Source organism: Mesocricetus auratus, unplaced genomic scaffold, assembly GCF_017639785.1.
Source record: "Mesocricetus auratus isolate SY011 unplaced genomic scaffold, BCM_Maur_2.0 Super-Scaffold_100009, whole genome shotgun sequence".
In the NCBI taxonomy this organism is placed as follows: domain Eukaryota; kingdom Metazoa; phylum Chordata; class Mammalia; order Rodentia; family Cricetidae; genus Mesocricetus; species Mesocricetus auratus.
Window position 1 is genome coordinate 23,549,475 of NW_024429193.1, and position 25,321 is coordinate 23,574,795.

Consider the following 25,321-nt stretch of genomic DNA (forward strand, 5'->3'; position numbering starts at 1 on the left):
TTAAAATGGCTGACAGGCTGTGGTCTAGCAAATCTAACAATGGCTGTCTACCGTTGGAAGGGCCAAGAATCCAGTGAAGGAATGGGAGGGGGAGGGGAAGGAGGAGGGGAGAGGGTAGAGTGAACAAACTTCCTTTTTCCATGTCCTTTATACAGGCTGTCAGCAGGTGTGGCCCAGATTAAAGATGGGGGAGGGAGAGGGAGCTGGGGTTAACAAGTAAAACAAGCTTGTTTCTAATTTAAATAATAATAAAAAAATCTGGATTAAAGTTGGTTCTTCCCATTTCAAATTATTTAAGAGAAAAATCCATCACAGGTGTACCCAGCAGGGTTTTAGTTAACTTCAGATACAGTCCAGTTGATAACCAAGAAATAAGATATCACACCCAAGAAATCAGGATTGTTGAAATGGAAAACAAAAAAATTAGAATGTACCAGGTATAGTGGCATATGCAAGGTTATACTGGACTACCTGTGACCACTTCGAAAAAAGAAATAAAAGGGCTGAACAGGTGCTCAGTGGTTAAGAGCACTAGCTGCTCTACAGAGGACCTGGATTGAATTCCCAGAACCCAATGATGGTCCCAAGGCATCCTCTGGTCTTCAGAGTTATCAGGCATGCATGTGATCCACAGACACACATTCAGGCAAACACCCCCACACATAAATACTTAGAAAGTGTCACAAGATATAAAAAAGGAATCAAAGAAAATATCCCAAGTAAGGATTTCATAGTTGGTGGGATCTTTACAAATTTTTTTTTCCTTTTTGGTTTTTCGAGACAGGGTTTCTCTGTAGCTTTGGAGGCTGTCCTGGAACTCTCTCTGCAGACCAGGAGGGCCTAGAAGTCACAGAGATCCGCCTGCCTCTGCTTACCGAGTGCTGGGATTAAAGACATGCGCCACCACCGCCCCGTCTTTTTTTTTTCCTCAACATGTTTTTATTTAAATTAGAGACATGCATGCTTCACATGTCAGTCCCAGCTCCTTCTCCCATCCCTCCTCCCTTGTCCTTCCAGCAGCCCCCCAGCCAATCCCATCATTCCCCAGGGAGGGTAAGGCCCTCCTTGCACCCCGCTCTCTTTACAAATGTTTTAAAAAGATATTTAGGTGTATGAGTATTTTGCCTGCCCATATTTCTTTGTATTGTGTACACCCCTGGCACTTGAGGAGGCAAGAAGAGGATCTCAGATCACCTGTGACTGAAGCTGTGGATGGCTATAAGCTATCGTGTGGCTGCTAGGAACTGAGCCTGGGTCCTCTTCAAGAGCAGCAAGAGCCCTTAACTGCTGAGCCATCTCTCCAGGCCCAGAACTATCTTTCAGTGTGGCACTTGCCATGCAATAGCAGTGGTTAATCTATGATCCATATTTTTCGGGATTTCAAGGCAAAATATCAAACCAGTATGATGCTTCTCTTTCTCTCTCTCTCTCACACACACACACACCAAACCCAAAATAGTGTAATCTCTTTTATATAAAGTTCAAAACATACAGAGCAAAACAATTACAGTGGTGGTGTTGCAAATGTGGTTATGAGGACTCCTGAGAATCTCTCTGGGTATTAGACATATCCTGTGTGTTGACAAGGGTACTGGGCACACTGAATTGTAATCTAGCACTTGAACAACTTACTGTACTTGTAAGAGAGGTACCTACTTTTTTATCCTAAGTGAAAAAAACTGTGGAGGTCTTAAGAATGTAATTCAACAAAGCACACTTTGCTCTTGTCAAAATGAATGAAAAAAATAAATATCCAATGTCCTTTCTCAAATGTTCTTCAACTTACTCCCAACCTACGTCAGTCATTTCCACAAGGATGGTATACCTGGTCAGCAGAGGCGAGCACTACCTCAGTCATTTCCATAAGGGTGGTACACCTGGTCAGCAGAGGTTAAAGATAACACAGCCCAACAATGCTTAAATTTCACCCTTTTAAGACAAACAACTTCAGGTTCTTTTTTCTTCAGACAAAAAAGAAAAACCAAATTGCCAAAAGGAATGGAAATCCTAATATAAATACTGACTTTTAAATCATCACTTTTTCTGTGTATCATTTATATTGCTATACCACAGATCATGATATCCAAATATATGCAATTTCCATTATACTTGGACAACCTAATCTGGTTAAAAATGAAGAAATTTTTTCAAAGTTTTTATTTGTTTGTTTGTTTTTTTTATTATTATTTTGAGACAGGGTTTCTCTGTGTAGCTCTGGAGACCAGGCCGGCCTCAAACTCAGAGAGATCCACCTACCTCTGCCTCACAAGTGCCCGCCTAGAGGTTTTTACTACCTGCTACTTTTTAGTGTTTTAGTGAAAGATACAGTTCAAAGGACAGTTTGCTATTTCCAACTTTAAAATACCAGTAAAAAATAAAATATTGATTACAACTTAATGTTATGTTGGCATACCAAATACTGTATGTTATAGAACTCTCAAGTTCTGAGACTTTTACCAGGTACTTGCTCTAGTCGGGATCCCCTCAGCTCCCTAGTCCTTGTGATCTGTTGAAAAAATTTAGACAAGACGCAGGATAGTGGTGAAGACAGATTTTATTGAATGGTTAAGGATGGCACTCACCAAGAGTGAAAGCGGGCACCGAGCAAAGGGAACACTGCAGAGGTGAGCACTTTCAAGAGGCGACAGTGGACAGCAGCTAAAGAAACTACGGTGCTGTGATTATCTAAAAGTACACGATTTAAATTCTAAGTTTCTCGAACAGTTTTCCTAGGGGATATTTTCCTGACAGGCCCATTTGGATGAACTTTTAAGGGAGAGGAACAATGGTTATGTCTTTATTCTTAGGAGAAAGCCCTCCTCCTCAGCATCAGGTAGCCAACTTAAGATCTTTGGGTCAGTTTAGAATGTCACGCTTTCACCAAGACCAGAGATGTGGTTTAGATCCCCCCTTTTTTTTCTTTTTTTGTGACCGGTAATCAGAGTTGCAGTTGCAGCTCCCAGTATTGTAAAGGGGAATGAACGAGGCGGTCCATCTTCAGTGACCGTGAAGCCTGCAGATCCAACTAGCTTCCCCAAAAGCAGGCTTCTTGGTCCAAAGGAGTCCCTAGCCCACCAGCACACTACTCTGGCTATTCTGACTTCAGCCAAAATAAGTAAAACTTCCTATTTTTAAACTTTACAAGAAGCAAGCAAGTCCTTGTAACAAAGCTCCACAAGGCAGGCGTGGTAACACCAGCATTTGGAAGATGAAGACAGGAGAGACAGAAGCTCTACTCAGTTTACTGACCTTGACGTCAGCCTGGGTTACAAAGCGTTCACAGAAGCAAAACAAAAGGTAAACTCTCATTTTTGCCTTCAAACCAAACCAAACACTTCCCTGAAGCGTTTTAGTCAACTCACCCTCAGAGGGAACTGAAAACTGAAATCTAACCGCGAACTATGGTGACTCGTCAGAGTGGCCGACAGTGGGGGGAGGCCACAGGCTCCTTGAGCTGCAGACTAAAGTTGCGGAGAAGAAACATGAACAATCCCTACGCAGCTCTTGCTTAGGGATTCTTTTAAACCGCGGCTTACAAGGCAGGTGAAGCAGGGTTGGGGTGCTCTCACTGGACTCGCAGCCCCGGGCCGGGACCGCAGCCAGCCGGGGGTGGGGGTGGGGGTGGGAGAGCCGAGGAACCGAGGGCAACGCGCTCTGGAAGGGCGGCTTCCGGTGAGGCAGCAGCGTCCCTGGCCTCTGCCCGGCGCGGTGCGTGGCAGGCCGGGTCCGCACCGCTCCGCTCCGCTCGGCTCCGCAGCGCGCACGTCACTCGCGCGCGCCAATCGCGGCCTGGCAGGCCATCCTCCCGCCCGAGCCCGCGAGCCCGCCGGCCGCTTCCGCTCTCACGCAAGCGCAGCAGCCGGGCAGCGGACGCCGGCGGCAGGATGGTTCTGGACAGCGTGGCCCGCATCGTGAAGGTGCAGCTGCCCGCCTACCTCAAGCAGCTCCCGGTCCCCGAGAGCATCACCGGCTTCGCCCGCCTCACAGGTAGCCCTCCCGCGCCCGTCCATTCCACGCGCGCGGCCCCCGGGAGAGGGATAGGGACCGGGCGGGGGAGGGGGTCGCGGAGAGCGCGGGGCGGGGCGCGGCGCCAGACCTTAGCACGTGACCCGCGCCCCGTGTGCGCCTGTGCGGCGCCGGGCAGCCAGGGGCGCCTCTCCGAGGAGACCCTCGGGGCTGGGGCCGGAGAGGAGGCGCGGAGTTAGGGGCGGCGGGTGTGGCTCACGTGCTCCCTGCCGCGCGCCTGCTGCGAAGCCCTGGCCGTCCTTGTCAGGGGGCGCCCTGCGCGCGGGGGAGGCGTAAACCGCGTGTGATGCTTTCTTTCACGAGCGAAATCAGAAGGGACCTGTTGTCCACGGTACGTGGAGGCTTGAGGTCACCTCCGTAACTACAGTTCCTGGAGCAAGTTGAGGAGGAGAAAAGGTAGCCAAACAGTAGTCCAAGGCTGGTGTGATTTCAGGACTTGACAGTGAGTGGACTCAGGGTCCTTACCTGTGTGAAAAGGGTCCCACAACTCAGCACTTGAGCCATGGCTGAAAGTCCGCAGATGCTGTCGGTACTTGAAAGGTTGTGTTGGGTTTGGAGCATTACATGTAGAAGATCTTTCTACACCGTATCTCCAGGCTGTGTAGGAAGGATGGTGACAACATCAGGAGCTCCCGAGTGTCTGGGAGTGCAAACATGGATTAAGATAATTCTGAGGTAAGTAGGCTTGATTATCCTGCAGCTTTCTAGAGATAGCTGACTTAACATAGAGCAATTGGAAGACTGATGAAAGAAAAACTTGGGTCCGCGAACCAGAAGATGGAATTAATACCAAATTGGTGAGGGATATTTAGAGACGGGTGTCAACTCCATTCCAAGTTCACTATTTTTGCTTGAGTACTTCCCGAAAACAGGTGTGCTTTTGATGCTGGTCCCTCTCAGGGATGAGGGGTGACAATAGAAAAGACTTGTCATAGGTTCAGATGGATAGACTCTATCATACAGACTTTAACAGTTACAGATTTTTATGATCAGTGGCAGCTGTTCTGCTAACGAGCAGGTGGAGTTTGAGTTAAGAGACCCAGTAGAGTATAGGAAATCGATTAGAAAGCATGGTAGCCGACTAGTAAACACTAGAGAAACATGTAGACACCAGAGGTAACATAAAAATAGCAAAAGAAGAAAAGCAGCCCAAATCTCCAGTACTCTACAAACAGCCAAACCTCTTGTGTTAAGAGATTTTATTTTTTAAAACTGTAGCGTGTAAAGAGTCGACTCTCCTCTATCATTTCTTTAAAGTGTGATCCCCCTGCAGTTGTAACACTAATCTTGTACTTTGCCATCCCATCCCTTATAGCTTGAAATTTAGAATTCCGTATTTTAAAATTAGTTGTCGTTTAATGTTGAGTATATATAGACAGTTGGTTTTCCCCTTTGAATTATATACCCTTAAACGTGTTCACTGAATTGGCAATGCAAAGCCAAAGCGATATAGTCATTTATAGCATTGTTCTGCTTCACCAGTTTATTCGAATAATATGCGTCAATTAGGTTTTTAACAGTCAAAAATGAAAGAGTTTTCCATCCCCCCAGTGTAGGGCAACTTGCATTATAAGTGTTGGTTATGACATACTAGGTTCACTTTTTTTTAATAGATGAAATGTGCTTGAAATAGATAGTATGACAACGAGTTTAGTAGCTAGAAGACTTTATAAGCATGATTTCTTACAGGTCACTCCTGTCACTAAGTATTTCGTCTTTGTTGAAGACATTAAGGAACTTCAACCATAACTTTTCCCCTCCTAAATCAATAGTGTGTAATGACTTTCAGCTTAAAATATATGTTAGGACTGTTTCTCAAAAATAATGACAATTCCAATATCTGTTTTGTTTTTGTTCTCAGGCCTGCTTAAGTGTGGTGTCTTAGGAGTAGCTATGTAAGCCCCCAATATAGTGTCTACATGTTTAGTTGTCATAATCTGTATTGGCAACTTGTCTAAGAAGCATTAACCTGCTTGTAATAACAGCTTCGTGAAAAAATTCTGTTTTGAATATGACAGTGACAGTGATAGTTTCTGTTCTGGAGTATCAGTAAACACCTTCAAGCTACTTTTCACTCAGACGCCACTCTTCAGAGTAGATCTATAATATAGATTTTCATTGAAATAAAAACTGAGAAGACAGCTTTTAAGAAATTCATGTGCATGTTTAGGAGACCAAAAGTATCATTTTCTTCTGTGAAAACGAGAAAGGTTGTAGTTGGAATTGTTTCTTTCCCTATTTAGATTTAGCTGGTCCCCACCCCACAGCTCTCTCATTATGAATCTGCATTTTTAGAAATTCTAGATTATCACACAGGGCTTAAATACCGACAGTTTTAGTCTGTCAAAAACCATCTTTCTTTCTGTTAAATTCTCAAAAATAAGGCCTTAAAGGTAAATTAGTGTAATTCTGCTCTTTGGAAACATAATATATTGACCTTAAAAAACTTTTTCTATCATCTTACAAGCTTTAAAAATAAAACTGGAAGCATGCATGCATGTTTCTAAGACATAATTTATTTTAATAAAAATTTTTAAAAAGTTAAAAAGATAAAAATAAAACTGTAGGAAGAAAAATGTTCCTCTTCAAAAGTCAGAAAACAGTTTATTTCTAGATTCATAAGCTAGCCATGATATTTTTGCCCATGTGAATTAGTTCACTTCTTTGAAACTTAACAAAAAATACTTAAAAACTATCAAATGAGCCAGGTGGTGGTGGCACATGTCTTTAATCCTGGCACTAGGGTTGTGTGTGGTGGGGAACAGAGGCAGGTGAATCTCTCTGAGTTGGAGGTCAGCCTGGTCTACAAAATGTATCTTTCAGAGTAACACAAGCATACCAGCCTGTAATAAGTTCATTGTTATTACTTGTCCAAGGGACAAGTTTTGAGCCTGTAATTTAGAAGCAGGATAAGATGGAAAACATGCATCCACATGAGGTCTTGTTTATGTATTATCACCCTTATTTTTAACTTTCCACCAAACTGGAAAAAACCAAATATCTAGCAATAGGCGAGTGAATTGTAATATCCATAAAGTAGTGCACTGGTCAGCAATAAAAAAGAAAGACTTTTTAATCCACTAGCTGAATCTCAGCAACTGTTTTATTTGTTGGTTTTTTTGTTGTTGTTGTTTTTGTTTTTGTTTTTTGCTTGCTTGTTTGTTTTTTTCAAGACAGGGTTTTGCTGTGCAGTCCTGGAACTCACTCTAGACCAGGCTGGCCTCAAACTCACAGAGATGTGCCCCTTTTCTGCCTCCAAAGTACTACGATTAAAGACATGAGCCACCACCATCCAGTGATTTCAACAACTTTATGTTGAATAAAGGACTTTTGGATTGCAGAACTCGTTAGTGGAGGGGTATTCTAGACAGATTCAGGAAAAGACTTTCTCAGGTAAACAGCTATTTACAGAAACGCTTACTGGTAGCTGCAGGAGTACAGTTGTTTGTCACAAAATGAAACTACCTGCTTATTGTGTTTGTTTTACTCTAAATTATGCCTCAGTTTTTAAAAATTTGGACCACGGTGAGTTTTCTCAATAGGAAAGCATGAGTAACAACAAATGATAGTTGTTTTTATTAACATAACTTCTGCTGGGCGGTGGTGGCGCACTCGGGAGGCAGAGGCAGGCGGATCTCTATGAGTTCGAGACCAGCCTGGTCTACAGAGTGAGTTCCAGGACAGCCTCCAAAACAATACAGAGAAACCCTGTCTCAAAAAACCAAAAATAAAAATAAAAAAAACATAACTTCTGAAAGACAAGAATTTGATTTTAAGAATCTTTTGAGAATTTTAAATCTTTAGACTCTTTTGGGGAAATATTGATATATTTTTACGTTTTAGGTTTTCTTTTCTCCTAGTTAGTCCAACTATTCTTAATAGCCATCGTAATTAAGAATGAACTTAGTCTCTGTGGAGAACAGTTTGGGGCTCAAACATTATCTGCGGTATGTATAGTGTTTGAAAATTTAGTTTCCTCAAGTCAGCACATAGTACTTGCAATAGGCCATGCAACTTTCTAGTTATTAGGATACTATTGTATTCATAATGAGTGGGGAAAACTTTAAAAGTGTAATAAGTCTATTGGCCCTTTGGCCTTGAGATAGTTAATATTACGCTTTGAGAGATAATAAAAGCTACTCAATGATATTAATAGCTTTCCCCCATCGCTAGAGAGATTGAGACAGGAGGGCTGCTGAGACACACTTGGCAGTTAGAGACTACACTGAGATCTAGGATTACGTAATAGGAACCTATGTTATACTCCACGCTTCAGTCTTTTCTCATTCCCTCCCTTTCCTTTCTTCTCCCCACTTCAAATAGTTATTTTTTATGTGTTTAGGTGTTTGCCTACATATATAATCTGTGAACCACATGCGTGTGTGTGCCTAGAGCACAAAAGAGGCATTAGGTCCCTGGAAACTGGGATTACAGACACTTGTGAGCCATCGAGTGCGTGCTGGAAACTGAACTCAGATGCTCTGAGGAATAGCCAGTGCTCTGCGCTGCCCCCACGCTGGCTCTCGAGCACTTTCCTCCTCCTGGTGCGCTCACTGCAGCTTAGCCTGGCTTGGACCTGATGGCCCAGGCTGCTCTCTCATTCACGGTAGTCCTCTGCCTCGTCATGGCCCGCCACACCCAACAATGCAGTGTTTTCTGTGTTTGAGAAATAGAAACAGTTTTTGTGCTTTAACTCTAAATGATACATTTGAAAATTTATAAGTATTATATGGAACCTTTTGTAAATTTGAAAAGAAAAAAGTGACCTACTTGCTTTTTTCTTTTTAATAATAGCAACTGATTCGTCGGTTAAATTATCAGTGATAGAGGTCCTTTATAACAATATAAAAAAATGGATAATTCACCAGAATCTGGGTTGGAGTACTAACTTTAGTTACTCTGACAACAAGATTCAGTAGCAGATGGCTGCCAGTGAAATCACTGCTGCTTTATCTGGTCAGCTGCCCGAAGCTCATTAATTTTTCCCTGGACACCAGGTGGTAGACGTCCCAAGGGACAGGTACTAAGGGAAGAAAGCTGTGTTTGCTAGTCCAGCGCCGTAATTCCAGTCTTAGAACCTCCCAAGTAGCTGGACAGAATATGCGGGAAGAGGAGAGGCTGCTGGGAAAGTGGTGTGACTTCTCTGCCCACATCATTCCTGAGCAGCTCACAGGGTCTGAACCTAAAGGGCAACACAAAGCCTTTGGCACGTGGCTGTGAAGGAGGCCCTCTCGAGAGCCCGTGTCAGTGAGTCTAGAATGAAGTGCTGGGGTGGGTGTCAGAACCTGGGAGGCTTCTTCTTTACTGCCAGGGCCGTCTTAACCTCTTCAGGCTTTTTGGCCAGGTTTAGCAGGTCATAGTTCTGAGCCAGATGTGATCCAACCATGTTGCCCAAAGTAAATCCTGGCACTGGAGCATGATGTCAGTGGGCAGGCAGGAACCCGAGCATGATGTCATCTGTGGGGAGGACGAGGAGGGTGTCAGGGGCCTTCAGCTGGGGCCTCCTCCTCTGAGAGAGTGTCCGTCCTCGTTGTTTAGAATATTCCTTGGACTGAGGATGTAGTTCAGTTGGTAGATGCCTAGTATCACAAAGCCCTGGTTAAATCTTCACATTAAGCTGGCACGTGCCTGTGATCTCAGCATCTGGAAACAAGGCCAGCCTGGGATGTAAACCATCCCTGCCCCCATATGCACATACACACACGCTCATTTATATTCCTTACTGAGATCTGTGTGTTTCTATGTATACTCGATGCTTTTACAGTGGCTGGCTAGGATTGGGAGTGATGACTCAGTGATCCCTCTGTGTGAGCTCTAGACTAGAGTTCAAACCCGGTACTACAAGAGCTACTCTGACCTTTCTTTCTTTCTTTCTTTCTTTAAAATACTGCTTGCTCCTCACGTTGTTTTATTTTCTGCTTTATTCTGTTTCCCTGGCGATGCCGGTTCTTCTGTCTTCTTAATCATATTAGGTATCATAGTTGCTGGTTGTAGAAGTCACATCACTTTTAGGACCTTGCTTAGTAACTGTGTGAGTATGTTCCGGGTTCGTTCTTAAGTAGAAACAGGTTATTTTCCTTCCCTTTAAGTTACAAACAGGAAAAAAAAAATTGTCTTGGCTGTTTTATTAAGAGAAAATTTTAAGAAAATTTCTCCCTTTTACATTGATGTGCAAACCAAACATTGCCTAAGTGGGTTTTTTTGTTTTGTTTTGTTTAATAGATTGAATGCAGTTGTCAGCCCGTTCTGTTTGTGAAGTAACCTGGTTACACCCAAAATGCATTTCTCTCCAACCTCCAGTCTCCTTTAGACTTTCACCTTCTGATCCTGGCTTGCTTCCTAACCCTTGGTATTTCTTACAAAGGTCCCTCCTTCCCGTAAGAGATAAAAGCTTCCTCTGAGGGAGCCTCGCTGAAGCTCTACTGCGTGGCAGGTACCTTTATGTTCCTTGCCCTAGTCGGGTGGATGAAGCAGGGGGAGTTGGTATCTTTCTGGCCTGCACAGCTCCTTGCACTCAGACCCTTTCAAAGCCTCTGCCATCCATTAGCACAGAATCACCCATGCTCAGTGGACCTTTAGTCTGTCACATGCTTTAATGATGTTGTCCTGCCATTTCCTCCCTCTGTATGTGTGCCCTGCTTCTGTTTACAGCTCCTTATACTGTTTCTTAGGGAAGATAGATTATTTCATACCTCAGAGACCTCCTTTCATGTACAGAGTAAAACCAGGCGCTTCACCACTCTTAGCTTAAATTCTGTAACTAATCAACCACGAAAGCTATTGATTTCACTATTTAATGACTCAGGTGTGGTGGAGGCCATACCACAGCCTCTCAGGAGACTGAGGCAGGGCGATCTTTGATGCCGGGTTGAACTACATAGCCAGTTCCAGCCTGGCCTGGATTTCATTGTGAGTCCCTAGGTCAGATCACAGTTTTTTATTTCTAAAAGAGAATGGGAATTTTTCACAGACCTACTTGGAGACTGTGGGAAATGTACACATACTGTTTATCAAGTTGTACAGAACCCCAGTACAGGTTATTTTTCACAATTTACCCTTTCTCTTTTTTTAATGATCCACTACCTTAGATCCAGGTGGGATTAATTTCTTCCGGACCCTGTCTTTGTGGGTATTTTGTGTGTTTTTGGTTTTTTTTTTTAAAGACATAATCTGTAGTGTAGGCTGGTCAGAGTGTACCTCCTTGTTCTTCTGAGTGCTGGGACTGTGAGCTCTCACCACCACACCAGGCTCCTGATGTCTTCAGTAGAGTTCTCAATGCCTCATCCTTCTCTGCTCTTCCTCATAGCCCCCTCCAATCCACCTTCCATCAGATTGTAGCCTGACTTTGTAAACAGTTTTCTAAGTACATTTACAATTATGAGTGCTATCCTCTCATGCCAGGGGAGATTCCTGCCTCCCTATTGCGTATCAGAACTTCTCTCCTGTCTTCTGTTATATTCCAAAGATACCAAGGCACTGAGTATCCCTGGCCTTTGATGAGTGTCCCGTCTGCACCTCTCCTGCAGCTTCCTCTGCTAGGTATGTAGCCCCTCCCTTTATTTGCCCATGAACTATTCCCTTACTCATCATCCAGAAAGGCCCAAAGCTGTCAAAATAGGTGTCAAAAGCTGAAGTTTTTGTTCCTGTCAGCAATGAATTATCACTTTTCTTTTACATAGCTGATATATAATTACTCATATTTTGCAGTATTGCAGTTCTTTTTGTGTCTCTGATTCCATACAGATGGAAAGCGCTTTTGTGACAGTTCGTTTGTTTGTCGTTTTGGTGTCTTCAAAACCCATCATCACTTTGCCTAGCCTGTTAATGAGGGTTGTTGGTTTTAGAGGTACGAGAAGCTTTTTTTCCTAAGCATCTTAGAACCTTAATTTTGTAAGTTATAGAGAAAGGAAAACAAACCTGGTAGGAATGATCTAAATGCCAACTTGATGAAGAATAGACTCAAGTCAACTAAGATTCATTGCAGTCATTGCAGTGTTGTTGTGCAGGTCTAGTAGAGGACCAGGACCTGGGATCTCTTGGGGCGGAGACAGACATCTACGTAACTGGAGCTTCAGGGTCGCGCTTGTCACTAGCTTTCTTTCACAGGGTGTTGTGCAGGTTTGCTGAATGATGATCACCTGACGCTTTTACAGCCTCTGCCTTGAAGATCTGTGAATCTGTGAGTCTTTGGCTTCCCACTTGTCAGGGCTCTGCCTAGTTCTTTCTTCAGAACTTTCCCCAGCTCCCCGGCCCTGAGTGCAGTCACCTCACTGCTGTGCCTCCAGGTTGGTTGCTTGGTTGCTTGGTTGGCTTGTCTTGTTAGTTTTGTGTCACCATGTTTATTTTCTTCATGGCTCTCAGCACATACGACCTGAGACTTTATTGTTTGTATTTTGTTTCCTTAGTGTCTGTCCCCTCCTCTCATGAGCCACCAGCGAGCACCCCTGTTCCTAATGCAGCAACCAGAATATAGTGTACTTAGTAAATACTGTTCTTTAAACGAATGAATGCTGTTGTTTTGCAAACGAATGAAACCTGGACTCAGACTAAAGATAACAGAAACTTGAGTTGTTTGCTGCATCCCTGCTCTGTCCCAGGCACCGTGCACTGCACGCAGAGAAGCCGCACCGCACAGAGTGCTCACGTAGTTCTTTCACAGTAAGACTTGAGACCAGATTGATTTACCAGAGGAAATGCATGAGATTTTCTTCAGAAAGCATTTATTATACACTGTGTGTGTGTGTGTGTGTGTGTGTTCATATATATATGTGTGTGTGTGTTGATGCACGCATATGCACTTGCATGTGGAGGTCAGACAGTAACCTTGAGTGTCATCCTCAGAATGCTGTTTGCCTTCTCTGAGACACAGTGTCTCATAGGTCTGGAACTGGCCATGGAGCCTTAGGGGTGGATCCTCTTGTCTCTGCCCAACACTGGATTACAAGCACATACCACCACACCTGGGTTCCGTGGGTTGGACTTGGGGCTTCGTGCTTTTTGTTGGTGGTAGGTTTGTTGTTGTTTTTTTTTTGTTGTTGTTGTTGTTTTTTGTTTTTGTTTTGAGACAGAGTTTCTCTGTATAACAGCCCTGACTATCCTGAAACTCCCTCTGTAGAGCAGGCTAGCCTCAAACTCACAGAAATCCACCTGCCTTTGCCTCCTGAGTGCTGGGATTAAATTAAAGGCTTGCACCACCGAAGGCCTTCATGCTTATAAAGCAAGCCCATTAACAGACTGAGCCATCCCCTAAACCATCTGCACTTAAGCCAACAACGGAAGGGTTGTTAGATGGCTTGTGGGTAAAAACACTTGCTGCACAGACCTGAATTAGATCTGCTTATTCCACAGTGGAAGGAGGACTAAGTCCAAACATTTGTTCCCTGACTCTATACCTGTCCAGTGGCAAACTCCCAAAACTCATACACAATAATAATAATAATCAGAAAGGGAGACTTGTAAGGTACAAAAGCAAATGTTCTAGATTAACAGAAGTTACCTGTAGCTAGAAAGAGCACACTTTATTTTAGGCAATATCTTCAGATTCATATAATTTCAAAACTCATTGTTCTGAACCTTAAAATTAAAGAAACTGAAGTATAAATTATGGATGTCTTAGTAAAAAATAAATTAGTATATTGAGCCAGACACTATTTAGGTACTTAGAATACAGTGGTGACCCAGACAAATATAGCCCATGCTTTAGTAGACCTTTATTGTGGGTGAGACACGTGGGAGGTGAAACATGCCATTAAAACTCATGTTTTAAAGAATATAAGGTACGGAAGATTCAAACAAATAAAAGTCCTTTTAAGATAAGCTACTTGCTTTGAACGTTTTTTATATATACTAGTTACTGGGAGAGTCACTAATTATAAATAGTACACAAAATAATTTGAAGAAATGGCCGGGCATTGTTGGTGTACGCCTTTAATCCAACACTCGGGAGGCAGAGGCAGGTGGATCTCTGTGAGTTTGAGGCCAGCCTGGTCTACAGAGCAAGTTCCAGGGCAGCCTCCAAACAATACAGAGAAATCCTGTCTCGAAAAACCAAAAAAATTTTTTTGAAGAAATGTACTCCTTGTAACACATTTTTAAAAATATCATATTTTATGTGCATTGGTGTTTTTTTTTTTTTTGCCCGCACAACGTTTATTGGGGGACAGGGGTCAGTCCTTCTTGGCCTCCACCTCCCGCATGGCTGCCAGCACGTTGCTCAGCTCCTCCCGCTTCCTCTTGGCGCGGATGTGCGTGCCCACCCGCTTCTTGATGAACTTGAGCGCGCGCTTGTCCTTGGACACCTTGAGCAGCTCCTTGGCGCGCCGCTCATAGGGCACGAAGCCGCACACCTCCCGGATCATGTCCCGCACGAACTTGGTGTGCTTCGTGAGGCGCCCGCTCCGCCGGCTGTGCCTCGGCTGGCTGACATTCTTCGTCACCTTGTGGCCCTTGTTAAGGCCCACGGCCATGGGGTACCATGGGGTAGCGCAGGGCCATGGCTGTTCCTCTCCGATGGCGGCCGCGACAGGAATATGCATTGGTGTTTTATCTGTATGTTTGTGTAAGGAGGATTCTGGAGCTCCTGGAACTGGAGTTACAGACAGTTATGAACTGTCTTAGCCAGGCATGGTGGCACATGCCTTTAATGCACTTGGGAGGTAGAGGCAAGTGGATCTCTAAGTGGGAGCCCAGCATGGTCTACAGAGTGAGGTCTAGAACAGCTGGGAGAGAAACACAGAGAAATCCTGTCTTGAGAGAGACAGAGACAGACAGACAGACAGACAGACAGAGAGAGGGGGGGGGCGCTTATTTAATATGCTTAAAATAGTTTAATTGAGCTTTATATCCTGTTTTCACTTTATAAAACTTTTGACTTCAAAAAATAGATTGTCAAGACCCCCTGAATGTGAGTGTCAGTGAGGAGGCCTAGGTAATCTATTGAGCCTTGGGCAGCAGATCAGTACCCATCCCGAGTATACACACAGACTTTGGACTCCCATAGAACAATGTGAGGTGCACTCTCACCCTGAACTCTTGGGGAAGGGTCTAGGCCCTGCCCTGGATGAAATGACAGACTATGGACACCCCCAAGGAGGGCCTCACCCTCCCTGGGGAAATGAGGGGATAATGAGGGGGGGTTGGGGGGAGGGCACGGGAGGAGGGGAGGGAAAGGGAGACAGACCTGGAACTGACTTGTGAAGCAACCTTGTTTCTTATCTAAATTTAAACTGAAAAATAAAAAAAAAAGATTGTATTCAGTGTATTATATGTTATTGCTTTGTTATAGGAGATAACAATACCTCTCATAATCAGATTTTTATTATATTATTTCAGAGCACTGGATTACCAAGGAATTAATTGTTCATAAAGACAGTTTTAAGGACTGGAGATGTAGCTTAACTGTAGAGTGCTTGACTCGAAGTTTCTAGTACTACAAGATCAGGCTTGGTCTTGTAGACCTGTAATCCTGTCTGCAGAATGTAGAGCCATTTAGTGCCAGATAAGGTTCCAATACGAAACAATAGCAATATCAAAAATAAATAATACATATTTAAGAACCTAGGAATTGGGGAGGTAGCTTAGTGGGTAAGAGTGCTTCCGCTTAGTGGGCAAGAGGGCGTCCTCTGCGAGCATGAGAACCTGAGTGTGAGTCCCAGCACTCACCTGGAAAGCCTCTAACACTAAGAGGGCAGGCAGCCTAGGAAAGGGTGAGTTTCTGGCTAAACAAGAAACTCCATCTTGAGACAGTACGTCAGAGAGCAATAGAGGAAGATACCCATTCTCTTTCTCTGCCTTTGTGGATCCCACAGAAACAGCAAGTGCTGGGATTGTAGAAGGGTGTGCCGTGTCTGCCTAGTGATTTTAAAGTACATTGTGCAATACTTGATATTTTTCTATATTCAGCAGTTATTCACTTATAGAAGTACGTTATTTCATTTCCGTCTCTGGCATTGTGTTGAATCAAAACTGCTTTCTTTTCTTTTCAGTAGGCTAGCACTGGCCCACTAAGCTCCATCCCCAGCACTTCCCAGTTAAAAGCCGACATTTGTCAGTGGTTAAATAGAAAAACATTTAATTTTAGGTCTGTGGAATTTGATTCTTGGTGACTTAGAATGGGCTTTCCATTTAGGCTGATGAACTAATCCTGCTTGTGCTGCATTTTATCTACAAGTAATAAGAGAATAAATAATATTAAAATGATGCAGTTGTCAAAGCTATCAGCATGTTAAATGAGTTGGCTCAGTTGTACTCTGGAGCACGGCCCATCACTTACCATTGGTATTTGTTAGCATACTTTGGCAGGTAATCTTTTCTTAGCTAGGCTGCAGTGTCTAGCAGGCTGTGGGGTAGGTCGGCAAGGATGCCCAGAGGTGACTGGGAGCCCTGTCAGACTTGAGAGCCATTCCATTTGTGTTGTTTGTATTTCATGTGTTGTAAAGACTGACTAGATACTCTAAAAGGTATTTAATATGAATCTTAAAATGAGAATGTTCATTATGTGTAAAGGTTCCAGTTCATTAAAATAGCCTTTTTAAGGGATTTTTTTTTACTTAAAAATCAAGTTGAAGCCGGTCAGTTGTAGCACACACCTTTAATCCCAGCACTTGGGAGTCAGAGGCAGGAGGATCTCTGTGAGTTCCAGACCATCCTGGTCTACAAGAGCTAGTTCTAGGACAACCTCCAAAGCTACACAGAGAAACCTTGTCTCAAAAAAATAAAAAACCAAAACCAAAAAAAAGTTGAAACATTTGAGGCTATGTTCTGCCTGAAATTATAAATCGGTAGTAAAATTTGTGTGGAATTTCCATTGTTTGGGTTTAGATAAGGCATTAAGGAGAACAGAATGAACATGTTTTCTAAAGTTAATAAGACATTTTCATAATTATGTTGCTTATAAGTCCTGATAAAAGTAAATACAAGAATAAATATACTTAGTAGGTAAATGAAATAGGATATTTAAAATAGTACTTGTTCCAAAATTTTCAGTTTCACAACTCGAGTTAGTCTGCAAATAAAATAAGGTGAGCCTAGTGGGGCTGGGTTTGTTGTGTTCATGTAGTTCACAGATACGGTTGAGAGGTTGAGAGAAGCAGCGCACACTGTTGCAGTCTTTGTGTTCCTTGGAGAGCTCTGCAGATGCTGACAGCTGTGCACGTGTTCAGTTTCAGAATGGCTCCGCCTGCTGCCCTTCCTTGGTGTGCTTGCGCTTCTCGGCTACCTTGCCGTTCGCCCATTCTTCCCGAAGAAGAAACAACAGAAGGATAGCTCGATTAATCTGAAAATACAAAAAGAAAATCCCAAAGTGGTGAACGAGATAAACATTGAAGATCTGTGTCTTACTAAAGCAGCTTACTGTAGGTGTTGGCGCTCCAAGACGGTAAGATGGCCCTTTACACGTGTGATAAAACTGTTTGGAGTTAGGGTTGTCTCAGCCCTCGGTTTGGGGATTTCTCCATACTGTAGATATTCAGGGCGGATATTCCCGAGTTGCAGTTTGCCCTCTGTGCTTGATAGTGCCTGAATTAGAGCAGGGCAGAGAGCAGTGACCTGAGGCTCTCACTGCCCAGCGTTTGTGCAGAGCAATAGAGTTTATAGTTCGGTTTGTTGTTTGCCTGCTTTATGCAAGAGAGAGTATTTAAGATTTAATGGAAAGGAGCTTAAACTTTGAAGTCAAAACAAGTCATTACTAAAATTAGATGCCAGCCAGGTTAAGCGAATTGCCAGCTTGATTTGGTTTGGGCCAGTTTCTGTGTGTCTTTCTTTCTTTGAACAGGGTCTCTCTGTATAGCACTGAATGGCCCAGAATTGGTGGTATTCTCCAAGTAGCCTGGAACTCACACAGAAACTGGGTGCTTTTGCCTCCTGAGTGCTGGGATTAAAGGCAAATATGCACAACCTGAGTTACTTATCTTTTAATCTCTTGTTTGTAGGTTTTTTTGGTTGTTGCTATTTGTTTTGTTTTTTCCATCTTCTCTGTAGTTTTGAAGATAGTTTTGAAGATTTAATGAGATGTAAAATGTCTTATATAGTGTAAGCTAGTAAATGCTAGCCATAACATAGGTTTTAATGAGGAAAATGAATCCTAGTTGACAAAATCTGTTTTCTTGTATTTGGTGAAGGGTAGTTGAAATTTTAAGTACAATGTTTTTGTTTCGTTCTTTTTAACAGTAAAGTTTTGGGAACACTATAATAGGCAACAGTCAAAGTACAGGAAGTCACAACTGATGGGGGGTGTTGGGAAGTCAAATCTTTTTTTTTTTTTTAAGATTTATTTATTTAAGCCGGGTATTGGTGGTGCACATCTTTAATCCCAGCACAGGCAGAGGCAGGTGGATCTCTGTGAATTTGAGGCCAGCCTGGTCTATAGAGAGAATTTCAGGACAAGGCTCCAAAGCAACACAGAGAAATCCTGTCTCAAAAAAAAAATGATGTGTTTATTTATTATGTATTCAGTGTTCTGCCTGTGTGTTTCCCTGCACACCAGAAGAGGGCATCAGATTGTATTATAGATGGTGTGAGCCACCATGTGGTTGCTGGGAATTGAAGTGAGGACCTCTGGAGGTGTAGTCAATGCCTTTAACCTCTGAGCCACCTCTCAAGCCCACAAATCATGTTTTAAAGAAATATTTCATGGGGAGATGGTTCTGGTTCTGTGGATTAATATTGTCACACAGGCATAAGGACCTGAGTTCTGATCTTCAGAACTCATGTATGGTGGTGGACTTCGTTACCCTAGCACTGGGGGAGGCAGGGCAGAGATGAGGCTCCCTGGCCAGTCAGGAGTGAAATTACTGGTTCAATGAGAGGCCCTGTCTCAAAACTTAAGGTGGGGAAGCAATTGAAGAAGACATCACTGTGTCAATTCTGGTGTCCGCATGTGTCCCCACAGGCAAGCACACACACCCTATGCTCAGGCACCCAAACATGTAATGACATGAGGTCCTGCTTTAATAGAAAAAAAGCATAATAGGATTGTAAGTTTGCGTTTAAAACATGAATGTCACAATAAATTCAGAGGAAAACCTGTAATAAAATGTTGATTATAACTATTTGGATGGATTGAATATTTAATTAACACATCTTTAATATTTTTCACAAACTTTACAGTATGAGTTGTATAAGAAAACATTGGAAATTTTACTTTGAATGTACGTTCCATTTTTTTTATTTAAATAAGAAATTAGCTCAAATATAAAGCTTTATAGAGACTAAGAACTTATTTTGATCCCTTTTAAACTTTTACACTTACTGAGATGGATTCAGCCAAAGATTTTTTGTTTTGTTTTGTTTGTTGTTTTACAAGACAAGATTTCTCTGTGTAACCCGGGCAGTCCTGGAACTCGCTCTTGGCTGGCCTCAAATTCAGAGATCCACTTGCCTCTGCCTCCTGAGTGCTGGGAAAGAGTCTTCTTTTTACTAACATTGCCTGGCTGCAGGGTTGTGGAGTGGTGGGATGGTGGGCATGTCCTCTGTCAGGAAGCATACTGACAAGCTCTCACTGAGGAGCTGTATTCAGTCAGTGGCATACTGGCAATGCGAGCATTTCACAGGTGTTTCTACTTACTCAATCCCGTTGTAAAATAACATTTGCAATTCTTTTTCCTTTTAGTTTCCTGCCTGTGACGGGTCCCATAATAAGCACAATGAATTGACAGGCGATAACGTGGGTCCACTCATACTGAAGAAGAAAGAAGTATAACAGTAGCCGTTTAAGATCGAAACTCTTGTAGTGCTCCTTTGTTGTGTATAGAAAAGTCTTTGGAGGTTTTAACTATCAGTACTTCTTGAGGAGTTCTTTCTGCCAGTTATTTTCTTGCTACACTACTGCTTATATTTGACACTTTATATTTTCAGTCCTTTATATAGAAATAAAATGGTCAGGTCTTATCCTGAGATCAAGAGTTATGTATCTTTCAACAATAAAGTCAGTACTTTGGATTTTAATTAATTGGGAATTTAAATTTGGCTATTGGCCACAAGTTGTTTCTTTGCATATCAGTATTTCAACAGAATGTATATATTTTTAAAAAATTTCCCCTGTTCTGTCAAATGTGTTTTTATACTGTTTTGTTTTGCTCATTTGAAGTAGTTTGCCATCCTCTAGCCTTTGTGGAATTCTCCTGTTTTTAGATGAATTATGAAAAATATTGCCATCAAAAATTTCTGAGGCAATAAAACCCCTTGTTTTATAGAGATTTTTGTCTCATTACTATGATTATCCCAATTTCTTGAGTAAATTAGTCATAAAAATGTTCCAGTGAAAAACTATTTACATAAAAAAATTGATCTACCTTACAAATGGCTTGCTGTGTGTGTGTGTGTGTGTGTGTGTGTGTGTGTGTGTGTGTGTGTGTGTGCGTGCACGCGCTGTTTAACTTGGTGACAGCTGAGTGAGTGGCAAGAGCACTTACAGCTATAGTTTGAAGGTCAATTAGATATTAAGTATATTTGAATTTGCATTAAAGTGACACATAGTTCATTGCTCAATTATGGATTTTTTTGCAGTCAATTATAGAGAAACAGGGCAACAGGATGTTAAGTTACTTGTAATCTAAGGGATTGAATCTACACATACTGAGAGAAAAAGTTTTGATCTTTTTTAGAAGAGACAACTCCTTTATTGCATTAGCCTCACAAAATGTAGATAAACTGTGTGTGTGTGTGTGTGTGTGTGTGTGTTTGTGTGTGTGTGTGTGTGTGTGTGTCAGAAAAGAGTCTGCTAAGGACAATGACTTGGAAAGCAAGGCTTAGTGCTTTTACTTTTCATTTCAATTCCTGTTTCCCCTTACCCCAAAAACATTTACACACTTTAAAATGATTTTTTAAATCAAGACTTTGAATAAAATTGTCAAAACACAGTTAAGGTTTTTAGGCCCTTATGATTGGTTGGTTTGTAAAGATAGATAGGACAGAGCCAGCCTTGCAGGAAACCCAATGCACAGATGCACTAGACACCAGCTGTGCAGGGAAGTAAGCCATGCAAGGGTTACTGGCAAATATTGCAAATAGCAGCACCAACAGCAAAACCACCTATTTCATTTTCTGACCCATATGTGAAATGATACACCACTAAGGTTAAATAAGGGTATATAACAACGGGTAAAATTTAGTTTAGTACTTGAGTTCTGCCATAAAAGTATGTTACCTTCAGGAGCAGGGGAAAAGTTAAATTTGGGGACACTCATTTGTCAAGTCTGCTGGGATAGATGGGTCATCTCTAGGGTTTCTTATTTAATGAGCAATAGTGAGCCTGGTGCCACATATGTAATATGTTCTGTTTTCTTTTGTTAGTTGTTATATCTAGCAGTGTGAGAAAGACTATTGATGACAAGCCAAGCCTCCATGTTAAAAGGAAAATGATTACAAGTCAACTTATCACGTAATTAAATTGCACTGACTTATTTTACAGTTTTAATATTTGTGTATTGTGAAGTGTGAATAGTACCAAAACAAACAGACATGTTTTAGACTGATTTTATTTTTGTGGTTTTATGTGTATGACTGCTTGTCTACATGTATGTGTGTCTGTGCACCATGCACGTGCCTGGTGCCCCAGGATGTTGGGGGCTCCTGGAACTGGAATTAGTGGATGGTTATGAGCCACCCTGCAAGTGCTGGGAATTGAACCCTGGTCCTCTGCAAGAGCATCCAGTGCTGTTAACACCTGAGCCATCTCTCTAGCCCTGCAAAACTTTCAATAAAATGATTAAACACATTTCAGTGAAGAGGTAGTGATTGTTTTGAACCAGACTGAAGAACAGGAACGTGAAAGGAGTCATGATACTATGGAAGTCAAGGGTGATACAAGTTTGTTTTTGTTCATGCAATAACTTTCATGGTACTAGGGATGAACCCTGGGCTTCCCATGCCAGCAGGAGCTCTTTACACTGAGCTCCCTCTTGCGTTGTATCTTTTTAATAGTGTACAGCATTGAAACAAAATACAAGGAAGTTTTCAATATAGGTTTACTGAAAAGTTTGAATTGGTTTTAGTTTTATCCCACTGTCAGGAAACTCTTTAGTTTTATTTTACATTGCAATTCTCATGTAATAGCTACCCATAAGCTATTAAAGATACAATCCACTCAGTTCATGATGTTTTATTTTTATTTGTCTGTCTCTTGTGTGTACACTTGTGTTTGCAGATGTGTGTACCTGTGAGCATGGAGGGTAAACATGAATGCTGAGTGTCTTCCTCAATTGTTCTCTCTCTGAATCTGGAGCTCACAGATTGAGCTGGGCTGGCCAGGCTGGTGAGCCCCAGAGCTGCTCCTGTCTCCATCTCCCCAGAACTCAGGTTACAGTCACACTGCAGTGAGCACTGGGGAGGGGGGGTGTCAAGACTCAGGTTCTCATGCTTATATGTCAGGCTTCTTACTAACTGAGCCATCACCTGAGCCCATCATCGTTTTCCATGGAGGCGTAGGAGACAGATATTCAACCTTTGTGGTGATAAAGCCAATGATTATTGGGTACCTATACCAGACATTACATTAAATAGCTCAGTTGGGAGAGCATTAGACTGAAGCATGTACTGGGACCATAACTGTATCTCATGGAATGGCAGCACGTTCCACTGTGTGCCCTGACCTTTCTCAGGACCAACAGCAAGACCCTAAAGGTAGAGTTGGAAAGTATCTGCTGGGGGAGCTTTACAAGGACTGTGCACAAACTCCTAACCCTTCTTCCTGCCTCTCGCTGGGGAGTGGTAGAGCATTGGTCTTCCGTGGCTGCGTGAACTGGTTTGTTTTTGTTTTCTGAGACCATTTATTCAGCGCCCCTAAGCGCCTTCACTGTCAGGTGAACCAGTTATTTTTCCACAGTTGGTCATAAGACTTTGGAGTAAAGTCCTCACCAAAAGTGTGGGTGCCTTGTCTGGTCATTCTACCTCCCTGTCTGCAAAGCCGTTCACTGCAGCTCACAGCAACATTCTTGTAAAAATGCTTTAGTTGTCATACTTCCTGTTTCACAGAAGGCACGTTTATTTGAAATTGGCAATCTTGAAACGAAATGGTCAGCTTTTAATTTTGTCAAGTAAGAGTAGTGAGAAAAATGAAAAATTTTCCAGAAGGTAATTTTTGTGCCCTGAGAGTAAACTGGTTTTCCCCTCCCACATTCTCCACTCTAGAACATACTAAGCTGTTCCTCTGCCCAGAAACCCACATCTGGAAGCAGGCTGGTGTTTCAGTAAGCTACCATGTGACCATTAGAGTTGCCATGTGTAAATTCACCCAATCCTATCATGTGTACCTCACATAGGCACTTCATAACCAAACACATGAGTTGATAAACCACTTAAAGTATGTCCTGAGTGTTCTAGAACCTTGGAGAGACAGCTGTGTTGTTATTCATGACTGCTGTGAGGGCTGCCTATCCTGCTGACTTAGGAACTACTCACTCCTGACTCACCAGATAAGACTGCTCTTACAGAATACCAGGTAGTCCATAGTGTTAGCAGGCTTGAGGTAAATGACTCATTTGTGCAGATAGCTAAGCACGTCGTGTTGTGAAAAGCACGTTAAAACTCAGCTTTGAGTTTGCTACCTCATGATGATTCACTGAAGTGCTTTTGTATTTTGTAACCTAATTTGTTAATAAGTTTATAGGAAGCCAATTAAGCTAGCTGCTGATCTGTGTAATTCTTCTCACAGTCTTTGATTAGAAGTGTATTTAGATTGTATTCCTAAACAAACAATTTTAAGGCTCCCCTCCTAAAAAAGCAAAACAAAAGCAGGCGACTGCTTTATTTGATACCTGCCCAACATGTTGAACTAACTGCATTTCACTCATTTAGATTCATCAGGGGCTGCATCTCCAATAGGAAAAGGCCAAGGGTGTGTAACTATGGCCCAGCGTTCCACAGGCCGTCAGTGCCTGCGCCTTCTGTCTTCAATATCCTCATTCTTCCTTCTCATCAAATTCCCATGTTTCGTTATCTGTTTTCTATTCCTAAACAAGTCACCAGTGTCAAGGACATTTTATCCAGAAACAGGTAAACAATAAGATATGACTACCAAAAAGCAAATGAAAATTGAAAATGAAAGGCTTGTAAGCTGAAAAGATTTAACCATTTGAGAACCATGTATCTCAGCCCCTGAGGACATCTCTGTGATCAAATTATATAAGTAGTGTTTCAGGATAAATTGGTATCAAGTAGCGTGTGATAGCTGAGAGGCAGGGTGTTCCATTCACGGATACTGGTGCCCACGTTGAGTTAAAAGTTAAGCACTTAAACATGCTATGTCAAGTCTAAAATGTGTCCAGGATGTGCTTGATATGTGGGGGCTTTATTGCAGAAAGCCCCATTCAGTTAAACATTTTCAAACGTAATTACCAGTTTACCACATAATTTCCTAAAACATGGGGCAAGAGCTAAGTTGGCAGGTGGGATTGAAGTCACACGGATGGTGCTGGAGAACTTGCCCACTCCGAGGGCAATCGGAAGTCCTGCTTCAAAGCCCATGCTCAGCCTTCTGTTGAGTGTCTCCATGCCTTTGCTGCACGCGGGTTGAGTTAGGGAGAACACCTATAGCTACCTTGTTGGTTTAGTTGCTCCATCTGACCCACGCTTTAGTTGTGATAATGGGCTTTGACTAGAAGCTTGTTTTGTCATGTGCACCAGGTCAACTAGTTCATCTTTAGCAGAGGGTTGGGTTAGTGAAGTCACGAAGCAGTCATTAAAGGCTATACACACACTGGGAGAAGTGTATATTATTAGCAAGCACACATTCCTGAACTGTTTGGTAAGGACACTGGAAATGTGTGCAGAAAGGCAATGATAGGATTTCCAGCTAAAGATGGCATCACTAACTTTGCAGGAGTTTAACTGCTCAGATTCATTGCTTACTAAAACAAAAAGCAAAAACATGCTCTAAACAATTGTGGTGAATGAATATCTTTCCAAGAAAAGTCACAGATATTCATTCACCACAATTGTTTACTTCAGCACTATAATGTAATTTCCAAAATCTAGAAAAGGGAGGGAGTTGGTAAATTGTGTGAGTGCAAAGATGAGCATTACACCAGTAAGAAAATAATCTGAAACGATTCATAAACTTCCCATCCATGGCACCTACAGTGCATTTTCCTTCATGAGCACACTAGACTAGAGGAACATATCAGACACATTCATTGACCAGATTTAAGAACAATGCTTACAAGAACAGAACTCTGAAGAAAATGCTCCCAGAAAAATGAGGCAAAGTTAGATACTTTTGAAGTAGGTAGCAAAGCACTAGGAAATCTAAAGAACAAACAAACAAAAATAAAACAAAATCTAAAAAAACATCTGATTTATA

At 42.3% G+C, this 25,321-nt stretch overlaps 2 protein-coding genes across 2 annotated transcripts; one reads left to right on the forward strand and one right to left on the reverse strand.

Moving 5' to 3' along the window:
• Window positions 1–3,745: 3,745 nt before the first annotated feature.
• Window positions 3,746–20,217, forward strand: Cisd2 (CDGSH iron sulfur domain 2). The gene is made up of 3 exons (XM_005081975.4): window positions 3,746–3,987; window positions 17,187–17,401; window positions 19,634–20,217. The coding sequence occupies exons 1-3, from the start codon at window positions 3,885–3,887 to the stop codon at window positions 19,721–19,723; spliced, it is 408 nt and encodes a 135-aa protein (XP_005082032.1). The 5' UTR covers window positions 3,746–3,884; the 3' UTR covers window positions 19,724–20,217.
• LOC106022109 (60S ribosomal protein L36-like) lies at window positions 14,173–14,503 on the reverse strand. The gene has a single exon (XM_040751760.1). It carries the CDS (start codon window positions 14,490–14,492, stop codon window positions 14,193–14,195), a length of 300 nt encoding a protein of 99 aa, XP_040607694.1. The 5' UTR covers window positions 14,493–14,503; the 3' UTR covers window positions 14,173–14,192.
• Window positions 20,218–25,321: the final 5,104 nt, after the last annotated feature.